This window comes from Achroia grisella, unplaced genomic scaffold (genome assembly GCF_030625045.1).
Source record: "Achroia grisella isolate CSIRO2021 unplaced genomic scaffold, CSIRO_AGI_Agris_v1 utg149, whole genome shotgun sequence".
Classification (NCBI taxonomy): domain Eukaryota; kingdom Metazoa; phylum Arthropoda; class Insecta; order Lepidoptera; family Pyralidae; genus Achroia; species Achroia grisella.
In genome coordinates, this window is record NW_026712644.1 from 2,525,750 (window position 1) to 2,545,407 (window position 19,658).

Sequence of the window (19,658 nt, forward strand, 5' to 3'; positions counted from 1 at the left end):
ATCGTGTGCCAAGTCCACAGGAGTACTGTTATGCTCGTGGGCGGCGGTAAGCATTTACCATCAGGAGAGCCGCACACGTATGATATTTTTATACTAGTATTAGTGACTATACGTTATACGGGTAATATAGGAATAAAACGAGTTATAAGAGAATAAATTTATATATTTAATTAAAATCACAATCATTTTATTTAGTTCATAATACATTACAATTATTTAAATAATTTAATTTATAATACAATCACAAACAAGTATTTCTCAGCGATCCCTGGGTGATTCACCATAACTAACTTGATCTCATGCTCATCTTATCATCCTCCATTGGAGCCCCGCCAGCGTATACCGTGACCATTTCTTTCACTCGAAGGACTTTATTTATTTACGTCATTTAACAGACGAACCAATGAAAACTACACTTTATTAAAGTTATTTATTTTGAAAATCTTAGTTTAAAAGTTACGAATTAAAAATATACTAGCAACAATCTTGAGCTGCTAAGCTGAGCTTAAATTGTAAGCTGGTGAATATTTTACGTAAGAATGAAACTCTTGGCACGTTTGTTTTTACTACGATGGTACAAAACACCCCGACAAACAATCATATTCATGAATACAGAAGTTTGTACCGTGCGAGGAATTAAACTCGCGACTACAGAGAGTAAAGCGGTGTCCTAATCCTCTAGACCACCGAGCCCGTCAAATACATATACACAGTCTCATCTCAGCCCGGAAGACGTCCACTGCTGAACAAAGGCCTCCCCCAAGAAACGACTTCTACGACGATCGGTCCTGCGCTGCTCGCATCCAATGACTTCCAGCGATCCTGACCAGATCGTCGGTCCACCCTGCTGGAGGCCTTCCCACGCTGCGTCTTCCGGTTCGCAGTCGCCACTCGACGACTTTACTGCCCCAACATATACCTAGGCTATCTTTCATATCATAAACAGCAGACGAAGAAGGGAGTAACAGCTAGTAATACCTACAAAATTGTTTTTATTCACTACTTTAACATTTGTTTGATATATTGACATGAAACAACAGTTTACAATATTAATACTCTACTACCTACTACGGTACTGCGGTCCTATTATTGTAGTGGCCATATCTATAAATTACGTCACGCCAATATCAGTAATTTTTCTCTCTCTCCTGTGTCACAGCTCACATTTTAATGTAATTTACACTTTCCCCCAACTAGTCACATTTTAATGTAATTTACACTATCCCCCAACTAGTCACATTTTAAAGTAATTTACACTTTCCTCCAACTAGTTACATTTCAATGTAATTTACACTGTCCCCCAACTAGTCACATTTTAATGCAATTTACACTGTCCCCCAACTAGTCACATTTTAATGTAATTTACACTGTCCCCCAACTAGTCACATTTTAATGTAATTTACACTGTCCCCCAACTAGTCACATTTTAATGCAATTTACACTTTCCCCCATCTAGTTACATTTTAATGCAATTTATACTGTCCCCCAACTAGTCACATTTTAATGCAATTTACACTGTCCCCCAACTAGTCACATTTTAATGTAATTTACACTGTCCCCCAACTAGTCACATTTTAATGCAATTTACACTGTCCCCCAACTAGTCACATTTTAATGTAATTTACACTGTCCCCCAACTAGTCACATTTTAATGTAATTTACACTGTCCCCCAACTAGTCACATTTTAATGCAATTTACACTTTCCCCCATCTAGTTACATTTTAATGCAATTTACACTGTCCCCCAACTACTTACATTTTAACGTAATTTACACCTTCCCCCCTCATTTATTAAAATAATTAAAATTATTAAAATTAATTGTTTCATGTAAGTACCATATACATACATACTTTCCTTTTCATTTACTGAAAAGTTGTTAATTTGAAACTACAAACACTTAAATTTTATTTATTTATTTGTACAGTCGTCTAGATAGTATGTTACATTTTTTTACACCAACCTTGTAACTCATACATCCCAGCACCTTGTGACACAATGTCACACATTGTCACACCCTCTCCTGTCCGTGACGAGACGTAATTTACGGAAGCCCTAGATCTAATTAAAAATACATCCTTTCATATAATACTAATTAAATAAGTACAGTTAACAATTCGAGATATTCATATTTAGCATTGTAGTAATGTTGAATAAACGAGCTGTACCGATGTGTATGATATTTTTGATTAGTAATAGATTAAGCGGCGTGGGCATCATCGCTCGCTCAACAACTGTCAAGTGTCGAAGCTACGAGGCATATACCTGTAAATAAAATCTAATCTTAAAAAAATTATGTGTCACGTGTTTGTAACAAAATTCCGCCGAAATGGATTGACCGATATTGATGAAATTTTATGTGTATATTCAGTAGATCTGGAAGTAAGAGGTAAACTATTTTTCATACCCCTCAGTTATGAGGATAAATCACACAAATTTTTCTGTTTAGTATTTTTTTTTTAAAGAAACTTAACTGAATATCTATTTTTTAAGTGCTATATTTACATTAAATAGATGTCATTATAATTATTTCCATGACTGATCAATACTGACCGAACACTGACGTCGTGAATCCTGAAGACTGCGTAGTGATCGTTGCGGAACATCGGGAAGAAATGCTCCACAGTCTCCGTGAGCAGTATGTGACAGAGACGCGGCCGACCGCGGTACTCCGGGGCCTCGATGTCCCATATCTCATAGAATGAACACCCTTTGCTGAAAATTGTTACAAGTATTACAGGTAGGAGAGAGGAAAACAAATAGCTTAAGGGTTTATATATATATATATATTATTGTGTATTAAATGTAAAAGTGTTTTATTGGCCAATAAAGTTTATTATTATTATTTTTCTTTTTTTCCTTTTTTTTCTCTCTTCTTTTATGGATTTAAAAGGTAATACTCACCTACACGGGCCTTAGCCAAGTGTGGGTATATTATTATCATTATTATTATTATTATTATATATTCTTTATTGCACTTTTAAATACAGTTGTAAACTTAAATATATACAGAGTGAGCAAAGATGGACTTATCTCTAAAAGAGATCTCTACCACTCAACCCAACAGTGAGGCATAACTAGTAGTGAGTGGGTAACACATATGCAATTAACAATATTATGTTAAAATGTCCAAGAGTTGAGAAAATAAAAAAAACATTTAAAATTCAACAAATTACATAATGTTATAATTATAATAAAATATACAATAATAGAAAATGAAGAGTTCATACCTGCTTCTTCCGTAGCAGTACTTGTATTCGATAATAAGGTACGTTGCTCGCAGCTTGCTCAGTTCACTGTACAGCTCTTGTGAAGAGAACCGCCCGTAAGTCTTGTATACAGCATACGCTCGTTCCCTGGAAAAAAGTTAATACAATATAGACTAGTTTCCGCATTCAGCATTTCATCTGGACCGTTCTGTAGAGCCGAGACTACTAAAGTAGACCCTCCTAGTGTCTACAGAATTCACAGAGCGACCTGACCGTTGCGTCCACTGCTGCAGGAACGCGTCCTGAAGTATGCGAGCAGACTTTTCTTCGGCTTCAAAGTTGCCCCGACAAAGGAGACTGTCTGTAGCTTGTCTTTGTTTAAGGGATACTGGAATTACCGTTTTTTTATACTACTATGGTGGTAACCAAGCATACGGCCCATCTGATGGTAAAAGGTTACCGTTCCCGAAATACCAGGGGTGACACGTGCGCGTTGTCGACCTTTAAGAAACCTTAATATACCCTTCTTGAAAACCCCATGCTTAAATATTTTTTTTATATTTACTGAGCAAAGCCTATTACTCACTAAACGATTACTTGAATGACGAGCGTGCATGGCAATAGTTGTTCATGCACTGGATTTTCATTTAATGTTAGACATAGACACCTATATAAATATACATCTATACATATAAATAAAATTGGAGTGTCTGTTTGTAATATTGAAATAACCGTTTTTTACTACATGCATATGAATATATATACGGTACATATACCAAAATAACAATTTTTATCATTTTTGTCTGTCTGTCTGTCGGTCTGTTTGTTCCGGCTAATCTCTGAAATGGCTGACCCGATTCTGACATAACTTTTTTTGGCAGGTAGCTGATGTAATAGGGAGTAACTTAGGCTACTTTTATTTTAGAAAAATAAAGTTAAACTCCACGCGGACGAAGTCGCGGGAACAGCTATTTGTAAATAAATTACCTTAAAAAAAAGTAATTCAATTGTTTCTCTTGCTAATTCTTCTCAATTGGATCTATATACTGAACTGGACGGTAGGGAAAAAATATAATAAAAAAAATTTGACGTTCATAAGCGGCTAAAATGTCCTACATGAATATAGTTAGTATAGTTAATTATAGTTATATTTCCTATCATTATTTTAAGGTTTTTCTTATTGAGGTCTAATAGACGTCTCTGTAATAAAAACAGTACACATATATTATATTATTACTAGCTACTCGCCCCGGCTTCGCACGGCTGCACTTGTTGCTTTATGCTTGTTTGCCGCCATAGTATAAAAAAATTTTATTATTACGGTATAGGTCATGCCTCATTATTCTAATGTGCTCAGACACCGACTAACATACAAATTTTGGGTTGACAAAATCCCTCAATCAAAAGGTTTCTACGTGAGTAATTGCATTATTATTTTAATTTTTGACCTTGTTTTCCATGCTAGTCATTATCGACGCCTTTAGTGGTCTACCGGTTTAGCACACCGCTCTACTTCCGATTGTCGCAGGTTCGATTCCTCGCACGGTACAAACATTTGTATTCATGAGTATGATTGTTTATAACGGTCTGGGTGTTTTCTATATATATTATATATATACTAGCTACTAGCCCCGGCTTCACACGGGTGTCCATGTATTATACATACATATAAACCTTCCTCTTGAATCAATCTATCTGTTAAAAAACCGCTTCAAAATCCGTTGCGTTGTTTTAAAGATTTAAGCATACATAGAGACGGACAAACAGCGACAGCGACTTTGTCTTATACTATATAATGAAGTTTAAATTAACTTATAGTTAATTTTAACTTAGTTAAGTTCAAACTTATCGACAATCTGGTCAAGATCGCTGGAAGGCATTGGATGCGAGCAGGGTAGGGCCGATCGTCGTGGAGATCTTTGGGGGAGGCCTATGTCCAGCAGTGGACGTCTTCCGGGCTGCGATGATGATGATGATGAAGTTCAAACTTATAAGTTTGGACTTCATTAAGCTTCTATTGTCAAGGACTATACCTCTATATCTATGTGTGTGTGTGTGTCAAATATATACTGTATGTAATGCTGAAGCAAACATAGGGACAGACAGCGACAGCGACTTTTTATATAATGTAATAATGATTAAAAAAATCTTCATACCTAGCGTCGTAATGTTCATAGTGTGGGTGTGCGACTATAGGCCTCCTGCAGGCGAGCATCACTGTGGCTAACAGGGGCATCGTACCCGCGAACGATGCACCGCTGGCAGTCTCCCTCTTGATCCACTCCAACAACTCCTCTTGGGGTATATCGCTGAATTCACCTGATTGAGCATTATTAGGTTTGTTTTTTTTTTGTGCATAATAATGGAATGGTGCACCCGCCTGCACTAACGGTTTACGCTGGCAGGGTACCAGTGGAAGATGACAAGATGAACATGAGGTCAGGCCAGTTAGCCCATCGTGACAAATTCATCAAGAATTTATCACGATGGTTTCCAAGTGCAACTGCGTGGAGGTCGACCTTACATGGTACATTGCTAGCAATGGGGTCATAAATCCACATTACTAACAATCACCTTTCCCCCCTAGGTTTGTTATTAGGGACCATTCACAAATTATCACACTTTTGGAGTGCACAAAGTAAATATTATGTAAAGAATCTTCTTTCAAGGTACTGGAAAAGACCGTGAAACAATTATGATATCTAATACCCTTTACTTCATCTACTCTTGAGGTATTTTTTTAAGGATTAACAACACAAGATACAGCTATAAAAAGTTTGTCATGATTCTATACAATTGTAATGGTCTTAAACTAACTGTTCTCATGTTTATAGGTGACCACAGCATGCTTTGAGTTACAAGATTATACCGCTACTTCACATGTCAATAATATTAATTAAACTTGACTGCTACTAACAATAATACAATAAAACATACATACATTTTGAGCTTAATTATGAACTCGGAGTGTTGTCAAAGAGAATATCAATTTCAGGATATTCCTACGCAAGATCGTTGTACAGGCGCAATAAACGGAGGACAGGTGAAACACGACCCAAATTAGTTCTGCAAGCTTTACTTTTGAATAACTTGCAAGGATAACGTGGTACTCTTGTGGGTACATTAAAATCAATTTTATTTAGTTGGGGAGGACAATCTATATGACCATTCACCAACTTATATAGAAAAGACATGTCAAGGTAAGATCTACGCAAGGACAGTTGTTCAAGGGAAAATTATTACTACTGTCTTTGTAAGTTTTAATATTTGGTATTTTGAAACTATATGACAAACTATGAACATTTTTTTTTACTCTTCTATTCTGTTTATGTGTACTTTGTAGGTAGATCAAACCATGCTGCAATATTCCAACTTACTCCTCACATAGCTGTTATAAAGCAGAATAATAGTTGGTTTTTTAAAACTTAATATATGGGTGTGCTTCTGAATACGTTTAATTTAGGATCATTAGTTTTATTAATTTAATTTAAATTATGTCACACGTTAAGTGAACAAAGTAAAGACAAGGCAATTGAAGAATGGAATATTATTATGGGGAAAAGCGGCAGATATTAAAAATATATTCATATTACAAAAACGTGCCATTCGAGCGATCTACTGTATGAAGAGTCGTGACTCATTAAGAGAGAAATTCAAAGAGGCAAATATTCTCACCGTTGCTTCTCAATTTATATATTCAAATATCCTATATGTTCATAAAAATCTTGACTTATTTCCAAAAAACAGCAATATTCATAATATTAATACTAGATTTAAAGACAAACTTGCTGTCCCCAAGTATCGTTTAGAAAAAGTCAATGGGTCTTTTATGGGAATAGGTATAAAATTTTACAATAAGATACCAAAGGATATGTTGGAATTACCCTTAAATAAATTCAAAACATCTGTTAAATCATATTTACTGAGCAAGGCCTATTACTCACTAAACGATTACTTGAATGACGAGCGTGCATGGCAATAGTTTTCATGTTCGGGATTTTCATTTAATGTTAGACATAGACACCTATATAAATACCTATGCATTGTAAATAAACAGGCTTTTAAAAAAAAGTAATTCAATTGAGATTCTTGACAATTCTTTTCAATTGGATCTATATATCGAACTGGACGGTAGGGAAAAAAATTCTAATGTAAAAAGTTGACGTTCATAAGCGGATAAAATGTCCTACATGAATAAATGATTGTTGAATTTGAATTTTTAATTTTGAAGAGGAACAAATTTCATTTAAAGATAATGAAATCTAGGACCCTCATAGTAGGGTCTTACTTGTTACTGACGTTCTATTTCTGTTACGACGGCCGTGGCTGGCCTTTACAGCTTCACCTAACTATACGAGTGAGTGCAGATGGCACTTCAAACCTGCAGAACTTATGGAGCAGGTGAAGGCTAACTGCCGCGTAACGGACACGACTTTAATCTGAGGGCACCGCTGGGGGTTCAAACCTCGACTTCGGCTGTCGCAATTTCAATAGAAATAGAAATAAAAATAATCTTTATTCAAATAAACTCATTACAAGCACTTTTGAATAGTCATATTTTGATTCTACCACTCATTCGGAATGCAGATTCATCACAAGAAGAATTAGCAAGAAACTTGTGTGTTGCTCTTTTTAATAGATATTTTTTTATATAAATAATTACAGTATAACAAGTAAGAGGCATGCGATAATCAACATAGAAATCGCTACGCACTCATTATTAGTGTAATCAGATAATACTGTCAGTGCTATGGATTTTTTTTATAATTGTTTCTATAAAAACATTATTATCGTTAACGAATTCTTCAATTTTATAGTAAGCTTTTTTGCAAAGGAACTGTTTTATTTGACATTTAAATCTTTTTTCTGGCACATTTATAACAGACTCTGGTATTTTATTGTAAAACCTTACGCAATTGCCATAAAACTAATTACTAACTTTAGCCAAACGACATTTAGGTAAAATCAGTTTGTTATTATTGTTACGTAAGCTTTTATTGGTGCAATCACTAACTCTTTTGAAACTGTCTATATTCTTCCTGGCATACATGATATTTTCATAAATGTATTGAGAAGCAACGGTGAGGATATTTGATTCCTTAAAACACTCTCGCAATGACTCCCTGGAATCCATACCCATACAATCGCCGTTTGAATTGGACGGTTGGAATCCAACTCAATATTAATTTAATATTAGTATAAACAATATTAGTACGAGTATAAAAACACGAAATTTTATCTATTAAAACCAACTGTGACAGGGTTATGTAGATGGGTGTTAAAATGAATAAAAACCGGTGTGACGTGGTGACGTAATAAGAATTGCTTCTTATAAAATTTTAATCCTTGTAAGTTAAACAAACATACTCACCAACGTGCGACATTTCATGGGACACGTTGCCTATGAGATCTTGCACGAGTGGTAATGTCACCACCACCCACAGCAACGGTATATATTTCATGTATCTCTTTGGTAATCTGTGGAGAAAATAAAAAAAAACTGACTTGAATAGTGTACTGTAGGCCTTCTTAATTATCGGATTTAATACACCACTATTCTCATTCGAGGTTCACAGCTTAATGCCGCATGACGCCAGCAGTGCGCGATAGAGACGACATAATGCTTCTTCCTCTTTCCCACATATACTACAAATAGTATACAAGCTAAAAGCTACTTGGTGGTATGTGGTAACCGTCTACTATATACATGAACAACACTGGACATCAAGTTATTATCTATACAAATAAATAAAATTGAAGCGTCTGTTTGTAATTTCAAATTAATGGCTTTTCACTAATAAAATTATATATCATATATAAACATTTTTGTCTGTCTATCTGTTTGTTTTTGCTAATCTCTGGAACGACTAGACCTATTTTGACTTGCCATTCCGTTGCGTTGCATTGCCATATTAGAAGACTAAGATGTAATACTTACTGATAATATTTTCTGTTCATCAATAATGAAGAGATCACACACAGCTGCGTGGTGAACAACATCTTCAGTCTCATCACCAGCGCCGCCATCACCCCGTAAACAGCCATTTGTGACATATTATAAAAAACCGCCGCGTCAATTTTTAGATTTTTCAAAAAAAACACAACACCGTCTACGCTCTCCTCATTCTCTGTGCTCACATCACATTTCTTATCTGTGTCGTTTTTATTTTTAATTGTCTCTGCATTATTCTCTATGCCGCTATCATCAGTGTCTTCTTCGTTGTCCTTTTCTGTTTCCACGCGAATATCTTCTATCTCTCTCTTTCGTGATGCATTTATTGCGTTAAACAGCCAGTAATTGCAGACATTCAATATATTTATTAGAACAAACGGTATCAAGAAGGAATGTAGCATTTTTTTAATAGAGCTCCAAGGTAGAAAATCGAATACATCCGAACATGTATATATTAACGTGTGAAAGCTTTTATAATTTGTGAATTTCGAATACAAAATATCCCAAATATGCGAGTCCTCCTGTACTTCTAGGAAGTCGCTTATGACCTTCTTCAAGTAGAACGAAGCGCACACCACTATAGCCAAACGGAGTACAACCAACCACGCTTCTACAAATAAGTCCAAGCGATTATGAACCTTAATGCGCAGCGAGCTGAAGAACAAACAGTAGACAGATACAACCACGAAGAATGATGCGAATAGGGACGATTTTAGCATGTCGTTCCCTTGCAGTAGCAACACGGCCATATGTAATCCACAGAAGTGTGAATGCAGGAAGACACATAGGGACTTGAGGTCTATGATCTTCAGTTGCTCCATGACGAAGAATATGGCTGTCTGCGTGAGGAATATGAACTGTGTGAACTGCCAGAAGAGGAGGCACAGGCCGTTGAGAATGAAGATTGAAACCTGGAACGAAATAGTATAGTTAGTAGCAATAGAGGCCGACTAGATGGCGTTGTGTGAGTTGTCCAGGAGTATTTTATATGAGGCGGCCCGTCAGTTTGTTTATCATTTCAAATACATTAAGAAAAACGGCCAAACGGCTTGGCATAGCTTTTTATTCAAAAATTTTCCTTGTAATCCGTGTACTGCAATTTGCTTCCTTAGTGTCTCAAATACAATTTATGAATAAAACACATTATTGAACGAAAACGTTGTATATTATTTAAAAATACAAAAATACTGGATTTTTTTCTCAAAAATTGGATAAAAGATCTGAAAATAAACAGAAAATAAAAAACTGCAATATCTAATTAATATTATAAACGCGCTATATAAAGTTTGTGAGTATGGATGGATGGATGGATGTTTGTTGCTATTTCACCCAAAAACGGGCTTTAATGAAACTTTACAGTAATATAGCTTATACAGCAGAATAATATATAGGCTATGTATTTTTATAGCTAGTTAATAATAATCTCAGGACAATTCATAAAGCGCTATCTAGACCCAAAAGCTACTAAAGCTGTTATGGGTACTAGACAACTGATACAAATACATAGATATTTTTTCATATATATGTATGTAACATATTATACATAGAAAATACCCAGACCGATACAAACAATCATACGCATATACAAATACACATACATATATACTACAGATTGGAAGGTTTCTGAGAAAGAAAAAAAAACATAAGCGTTGGGGAGAGATAAAAATCTTAGTCGATTTTTAAATATTGAAGATTGAGAAGATCGAATGGAGAGTAGTGTAGTAGTAGTAGTGGTAAAGAGTTCCAGAGGCGATTAGCTTCAAAGAATTATATATCCTTGCTAAATTACATATCCGTGCTAGTAGCACTTGCAAATTCGTCAATGGCCTAACTGCCCTGACTTAATGTTCATCCTATCATCCTACACTGGTACCTCACCAGCGTAAACCGTTAACGCAGGCGTCTCGACCATTCTATTAAAAAAAATAGTACGAACGTCCAGTGTTAGTTAACCTGCAGTTGGAATGTGGTCCTTCTATCTTTGTCCCGCAACTGTAGGCTCACCAACCACGCCTGCAGTAAGAGCAGTGGCGCTGCCATGTTCTCTCGCTCATTGGGCGCCCATTGCACTCGGGTGCACTCCGCATGGTTGGCGAAATAATGGGCCACCGCTATACCACCGCCGAGGATGCTCTCACTGAAATAATGAGTGACACTGTATAGGCGATTAACAAAACATCTACTAAACCTAAATAGGTAAAACCTTAAAATAAAGATAGGGATAGTAACGAGCCACTGTTCCTTAAACTATCACTTGGTGCTCCAGATAGTTATCTTTGTTGGTGCTCCTTGGAAGCCGAAGAAACTACCGTTCACTTAATCCTGGAGAGCTTGCAGTAGCCACGGATGCCTACGTCATAACATCAACCTGCATGCCAAATTTCAAAGATCCGTCCAGTGGTTTGAGCTGTGCGTTGATAGATCACTACGTCAGTCACCTTTGAGTTATATATATTTAGAAGAACAAAGAAAGAAAAAAATTGAGAAAATTTTTGGCTTTCTCTCTGGGATGGTGTTACCATTTTTTATAAATAGAAATATTTAAAATGAAATAAAAATATTTATATTTTTAAAATTATATTATATTTCTAAAATAGAAATATTTACATGGTATAAAATGAAGTCCCATCCGTTGCCTTTTCGTTTAGTACATCCATATTACGCAACAGATGTTAAAGGAGTTTTTAGGAATAGAGTAATTGTCGCGTACATGCAGCAACAAAACGCAAGACGATGAGAGTCCAATTTAAATTACATAACTATAAACGGTCCAACAAAATTGTAATTTATCATTTGAATAATTCTATATATTTTAATCAACATTACCTACCAGTCCATTCGCAACATCACCTACCAGTCCATTCGCAACATCACCTACCAGTCCATCCGCAACATCACCTACCAGTCCATCCGCAACATCATCTACCAATCCATTCGCAACATCACCTACCATTCGCAACATCACCTACCAGTCCATCCGCAAAAACACCTACCAGTCCATTCGCAACATCACCTACCAGTCCATCCGCAACATCACCTACCAGTCCATCCGCAACATCACCTACCAGTCCATTCGCAACATCACCTACCAGTCCATCTGCAACATCACCTACCATCTGAGCATCATCATCATCATCATCATCGCAGCCCGGAAGACGTTTTACTACTTTTATTTTAGAAAAATCTTGACCAGAGTTAAATTCCGTGGTCCACACACTGCCCCAACGGCCATCTGTCCTAAGACCTATGTGCCCTGCCCATTGCCACTTCAGAGTCGCAATTCTTCGGGCTATGTCGGTCACTCTGGTTCTTCTGCGGATCTCCTCATTTCTGATTCGATCACGCAGAGTTACCATCTGAGCATTCGAGCCATATCATCACATACCAGTAATTGAAGATGAAAATTTATATACCGCCGGCACGGGTGTAGCTTCTTAATAATAAATATAAGAATATTTAAAAAATCACAAACTTACCTAAGTGCTGTAGCATGCAGAAACAATCCAGCAACAGTAAGGCCTGCGAGCCACCAAACTGCTTCCAAATAGAACATAATAGGTTGTCCTAACCCCACGCAGCTCTCGACCGCTGCTAGACCCTGCCCTCGCTCCACCAAGTGACACTGCCGGTGGGCGCTGGTGTTCAGTAGGGGCTCTAAGTACCGGTACATGCTACCTATCAACACCTGGAAATTAAAATAAATAAAAAGCCTTACTAATATTACAAATGCAGAAGTCTAGGTGGATTTATATATGTCTGATGTGTCGTGACGTGACGCGAACAGAACGTTATCTGTTTTGTACATTTAGTATGGTAACGTACGTACTAGTAATGCGTTGTGTTGTTACGGCTTCTGTTGTGTCTTATCTGAAACGATCAATCTATGTAAATGGGCCAGTGTTGTGTTGTGACGTGTCGGAGTTATACCTTTTCTAGAGTTACGCCTGTATTGAAAGAAAGAAAGAAAGAAAGAAAGAAAGAAAGAAAGAAAGAAAGAAAGAAAGAAAGAAAGAAAGAAAGAAAGGAAGAAAGAAAATAATAATTGATTCAAAATATCCTCTGAAGGCGTCAGAACATGTCATATTGTTGTAAAAACTAGTCCTCACGTAACGACACCACACGTCACGACCCATGAGACAAAGATAAATACACCATAACTCTGTCCGTCGCGATTTTACTCCAAAACTACTGAACTGATTTACTTGAAATTTGGTACACAGATAGTGTAGACCCTGAGAAAGGATATAGGCTACTTTATATTGTGAAAAAAGGGTTGTAAGGCGTTAAAAGGGGAGATGAAAGGTCGTATGAAAGTATTGTCATTTTTATAGCTAGAAACTCATTTTTGGCTGTTGATTAAACATAAAAGAATATGACATTAAAAGTTTAAAAAAAATTACCATTTAGGGGTTACAATAAAATAGGGAATGAAAGTTCGTAAGGAAATTAATCGTCACAAGAAATCTTTGGAATGAAAGAAGGAAAAGGCACTAGTAGTTAAAAAGGACAATAAGAAAAGAAAAAAGAGGAATAATATAATTCATTGTGACACTTCATATGTTCTGAGCAAATCACTACTAATATTATAAATGTAAAAGTAGGGATGTTTGTTACACTTTCACGCAAAAACTACTGAACCGATCATCATGAAATTTTGTACACGTATTCTTGGAGCTATTAGAATGAACATAGGTTACTTACATACTTTTTATTAAAAAAAACCAAATATTTTTTTATAAAAAACAAAAAAAATATATCAACATTTTGCTACTTCAGCGCTATCCAGCAGTCAGTAATGAAGTTATGCGAGCGAAGCAGCGGATAAAAGCTAGTAAAGAATATAATTATTATCTCACCTCAGGGTGTATGTTAAATCTATTAAATGCGTTTACATCTTTCGGATACTCCACAAGTCTATCATACATCAATTTTGACATAGCCGCCACGAACGGACGTTCCTCCACGACAGTTTTGTAATATGAGTAGTAGAAGCCCATCTCTGTGCGGAAGGACATCTCCCTCTCCATCTCAGAAAGGTAGGAGAAGTTGCGGTCATTCTCGAACAGGTGAGAGACATACCGGTAGTGTATGTAGCCAAGACCTAACGCTGTAACAGTAGATTATTCTTACTTAATAAATAAACTTCTTAATAAATAAAATTTTGATTTCTTCTTAATAAATGAACTAGCTACTCGCCCCGGCTTTGCATGGGTGTACATGTATTATATATATAAACCTTCCTCTTGAATCACTCTATATATTAAAAAAAATTGCTTCAAAATTCATTGTGTAGTTGAAAAAGATTTAAGCATATATAGGGACGGACAGCCAGCAACGTCCGGTGAAGCTGTAAAGACCAGCTGCGGCCAACAGCACTAGAGTAGTCCGAAAAAAAAAGGGCAGACAGAGACAGCGACTTTGTTTTATACTATGCAATGATGTCAGCCTGGTAGTGTAGCGGTTTAGCACACCGACTTGCTTCCGATGGTCGCAGGTTCGATTCCTCACACAGCACAAACATTAGTATTCATGAGTGATTGTTTATATCGGTCTGGGTGTTTTCTATGTATAATATGTATGTCTTTAAGAAAAAAAGTAGCTATGTATTTGTATCAGTTATGTTATTTATGCAAACATGTAAATAATGATACATACAAAAAATTACTATGTACATTAATGAAAATTATATTTATTTAATAATATCTCAGGACAATTACAAATATTTTGTCCATAACCATCAATGTAAAGTGTACAAATAAATAATTCATATAACATAAGCTACGCAGAGCTTATGTATATGTATATGGGTACTAGAAAACTAATAAAAATATGTAGATACAGTTTTTTTAAATAAATCAATAATATAAATGGTTCCTCCATTACATATACAAACGTTGATAGCAATTATAGTCATTAATACAAATTATTGTACAGTGCAAGGGATCGAATCTGTAACCACTGAAAGTAATGTGGTGTGCTAAACCGTTAGACCACTGAGATTCTCATTCATTTATACATTAATTGTCATATATACCTAAATATAAAATGGTCTTATTCATAATGTTTTCATTTCTTTATATATCTGTATATATGCTGTTTAGTGTGTGAATGTCCTATTGTAAGTCTTTTCTGTGGTATATTTTGGTTAGGGTGGGGGAAAGGGGGTTGTTAGCAATGCACCATGTCAGGTTAACCTTTAACTTCAGAATTTATCACATGGTTTCCCCTGGAAACCATTGTGATAAATTCCTGCTAAATTTGCCGTGATGCACTAACCGACCTTTGTAAATATGTTGTCTAGTGTATGGTGGTGAAAGTCAGTTCAATGGTAAATTTTAGTTATGCTGGGGGAAAAGGGCCGTTGAAGTATTACATAAGTACTAGGGGGGTGGGGGAGTCTAGATGATGATTATGTCATCCTTAGATATTTACTTTCTTACATGAATGGCAACCCTCATATTGTCTTGCTAAAACAATTCATTAATTGAAAAATGTTTACGTAAGGATTGGGGTAGGGGGTAAGAGCTATTCTTACCTATTCTGACAAGGGGTTGCAAGGGTGTCGGGTGGGAAATAATTGTAATATATCTTACTCATATAAACCTTGGCCGTTCAAGTATTATGCAAGCAGATTTAATACAATTGTATTAAATCTATTTAACCCCCTCCCCCCCCCCATCCCTCTATAATGGATATTTATTGATGTAGACAAATACCCTATTACTGTACCATGTATATATAATACTAGCAATGTACCTTGTTTGGTTAACCTACACATGGTTCCCCCTGGAAACCATTGTGATAAATTCCTGCTGAATATATGATGATGGGCTAACTGACCTGACTTCATTCTCATCTTAACATCCTCCACTGGTGCCCCATTTCATTATCACAATAACAAAAAGGACTTATTATGTTATAGTGTATACATATACTGAGTTAAGTAACTATCAGCATTACCAGTTTCAACTTTTAACCATCATACAAATAATATTGTAAACTCTAATGATACTGATATAATCTATACATATAGATAAAATAGGAGTGTCTGTTTGTAATATTGAAATAACCGTTTCTTACTATATAAACATAAATATGGTACATACACCAATTTTTTTTTTATTTTTGTTTATCTGTCTGTCTGCTTGTTCCAGGTAATCTCTGAAGTGGCTGACTGATTTTGACGGGACCTTTTTTTGGCAGGTAGCAGATGTAATAAGGAGTAACTTAGGCTACTTTTTTTCAAGCTAAGCAGAACTGGCCATGAACTCAACTCTTATTGTTTTCAAATGAGCTATTACATGTTTACAATGTTATTATTAAATTAAGAGGTACACTTCGTAAAAATTTGTGTGCGTGGGTACATTAGTCTCACTTATTTCAGCTGCCAAACAGCTTGCTTTGTAAACTGTTTCAGTCAGTCTTAAATATGGCATTGAAATTATAGGGTAAAGAAACATAAAACAAAACTCCTCCAGAATGTCAAGGTATGAGCGATCCGAAGCAACGGTTAACATTTACCATCAGATTAGTCGTCAGCTTGTTTCCCATTCCAACTTATACAGAAGATCATCCATTAAATGTATGTTATATGTAAAGAATAAGATTCCTTACCTAGGAAGACGATCAGAACTAATTTCAACACTAATTTAACTGGAACTTTTTTCTTAATTGGCTGTTCAGTCGTATCGTCGGTATTTTCATGCATTTTCGATAAATAATTATTTATTTACATTCCTTTTCTGAATTTTAAACAACATATAAGGATCGCTACTATCGATATTATTTATTGACATGTAAATACATGTATGTCAAACGAGATATTGACAGTTAGCACAGATTAAAAAGTCTTAGGTACCAATATTACAGTGACGCGAAAATCGTACCAAAAAAAAAACAATAGTAGCGCATGGCGCGGCGCCTTGGATGATAGTAAGTATGTACTTAGTTATGTACTCTTCATGTAAGAATGCGTGAATTTAATAAATCTTTTGGTACAGAGAACTAAAAACTATAGATAAGATAGTAAAGGTCTATTTTCACTGTGTCTTTCACGAAGTAAATGCATAAATAATCAAATGTTTTTTTTCATATCTCGAGACAAAATCACACGTATCGTACTTATTGATTGCAATTGCTCATAGATGTACCTTCTGTTTTTTGAAGTCAGTTTAAAAGTAATGTAATGTTTATCATAGATATAATAATATTACATATGTATATGTATATTAAAAACATAAGGAGCCATTATCCAAATTCAGGCTTAAAAGACGAGCATAATTCATCTTAATAGTAGTTAATTAAATATTATGTTGGAAAAATCAATATTTAACTTATATTAGTCAGTTATTTAAAACAGCCACAGGGGGTGAATCATATAACATGCAGTACTATAACTCATATTTAAAAAAAGATAAGTAGGTCGGTAGGTAATGTTTATTTGCTATTATTTTTGTGTGTACCTATGTTACGCAATATTTTAACCAAATTGAACCATCTTGGTGCTTTCAAGTGGGCTACTACTATTTCTTTAACTTTTTAAATAAGTGTACTTTAGTAAAATTGTAGTCTAAAATCATGCTAATGATCGTATAAAATTTTTACTCGATAAAATTGGAGAATTACTTCTTTAGGGAACGTACCAAATAGTTATTTTATTATAAGGTACATTACATAGATGTCTAGAGTTTCTAGTTATTGTTCTGTTATTGATATATTCTTCAATATTGTAGAACATACTTTTGTTCTAATTTCCGCAGCTCACGCGACGAAAGATATTTTATAGCATTTTTTTTACAATTTGTGTTACGTTACTAAAGTTTTAGTAAGAATCCCTAATATTTTCTAGCAATAAATATAGCCTATGTTACTCAAGGTGAATGTAGCTTTCTAATGGTGAAAGAATTTTTAGAATCGCCAGAATAGTTTTTGAGTTTATTCATTACAAACAAACATACACACAAAAATACATCTTTCCTCTGTATAATATTATTATAGATTATAGATATGAATAAATAAATTACGAAGTAACCTGACATTGAGTGTAATTTAGTGGACGTCTAGTCACAATTCGAGTTACAAGGAATTTGTACCCTTACTGTCATACAGCTTGTACCCTTATCACTAATATGCTGTCCAGTTTCGTAAACAATGACTACTGGCCCAAAGGTTTCGGCAAGGTTTGTAATGTGGACTAGTGGCCTGATAACGAGCAATGTACTATGCCAAGTCGACCTCCACGCGGTCCCTCCTGGAAAATTATCGCAGGCGGATACGCCATTCTATTCATAATTATAAAAAATATTTAAAATAGAAATAAACATGAATCATTTACCTAATCCATCCAAGTGACCATTTTAGACACCAACTTAAAATAGTCAGTGCAAATAATATTTGAATGGTTAACCGATTTAATTTAAAATCTATTTAAATAAACTTAAGATAGATTATTGCATAATTGGCGTTGTGGGTTTGTTTTTGCTTAGAAGTCGAGTGTAAATAATAAGTCAGTTGTATGTAAGTCACTCGAATAGCAATGACGTGATCATATTTTTTATTTAACAAGTTTTTCGTGCATTATTCCAATAAATATAAGTGATCGGATGTTTTGTGTACTTAATGAGAATTCAAGAATGTTTTTCTATATCTTTATATGCTTAGTCTGTGGTAAGTGTATTTGATACTAAGAATAAGAATGCATAAATTGAAATAAATATACTTATGGAATTGAAAAAAAAAAAATTCGGCGGGAAATAAAACGGTTGCGTCACTACGATCTAATCATTTTTTAAAGACGATTTATTTATTTTATTTATAATCTTTGTTTTTATATATTTTCATATGCATAGTCTGTGGTGAGTGTATTTGAAATTAAGAACAAGAATTAATAGCTATAAATAAAATGCGATAAAAAAAAAATTCGGCGGGAAATAAAACGGTCGCGTCACTACGATCTAATATTTTTTTAAAGGCATTTATTTTATTAATACTCTTTGTTTTTCTATATTTTCATATCCATAGTCTGTGGTAAGTGTATTTGAAATTAAGAACAAGAATTAAATTTTTTATAAATATACGATTAGAAATGATTTTGGCGGGAAATAAAACGGTCGCGTCAGTAGAAGCTAATTATTTTTAAATGTATTTTTTATACTCTTTATTGCACCACATACAGTAAATAATTGAAATAGTAAATATACATCACATAATACAAAAGGCGGTCTTAGCGCCAAGCAATTTTTTCCAGACTACCTTTATGTGAATACAGAATTTAAATTGTCCACCAGGATCTTAATTGGCCAGGCCACGACCTCAGTGGTCTATCGGTGTAGGCGCCTTACTTTGGATAGTCAAGAATTCGGTTCCTGGCGTAGTATAATGAGTGTGAACCAGTTTTCTAGTACCCATAACACAAGCTCTGCTTAGCTTGGGACTAGTTGGTCCTGTGTTATAATTTATTAAAAAAAAAAGTAACTATTTTATCACAGTTAACATATTA

At 35.0% G+C, this 19,658-nt stretch overlaps 1 protein-coding gene across 1 annotated transcript; it reads right to left on the reverse strand.

Moving 5' to 3' along the window:
• Window positions 1-1,271: 1,271 nt before the first annotated feature.
• LOC131840727 (probable C-mannosyltransferase DPY19L1) lies at window positions 1,272-16,988 on the reverse strand. Its single transcript, XM_059188920.1, has 10 exons — window positions 16,775-16,988; window positions 14,017-14,267; window positions 12,637-12,845; window positions 11,114-11,297; window positions 9,146-10,071; window positions 8,579-8,685; window positions 5,364-5,526; window positions 3,229-3,354; window positions 2,552-2,713; window positions 1,272-2,263 (listed from the first exon to the last, which is right to left on the reverse strand). Exons 1-10 carry the CDS (start codon window positions 16,866-16,868, stop codon window positions 2,236-2,238), a joined length of 2,250 nt encoding a protein of 749 aa, XP_059044903.1. The 5' UTR covers window positions 16,869-16,988; the 3' UTR covers window positions 1,272-2,235.
• Between the last annotated feature and the right edge of the window lie 2,670 nt (window positions 16,989-19,658).

Excerpts from the sequence above, each read along its gene's own strand:
- LOC131840727 (XM_059188920.1), bottom strand. The coding sequence starts at position 16,868 with ATGCATGAAAATACCGACGATACGACTGAACAGCCAATTAAGAAAAAA. Across the intron at positions 11,298-12,636 it reads CTGCATGCTACAGCACTTAG|TGAGAGCATCCTCGGCGGTG; the intron begins GTAAGTTTGTGA and ends TCATTATTTCAG. Across the intron at positions 2,264-2,551 it reads ATTCACGACGTCAGTGTTCG|GTATATGCCTCGTAGCTTCG; the intron begins GTCAGTATTGAT and ends TTTTATTTACAG.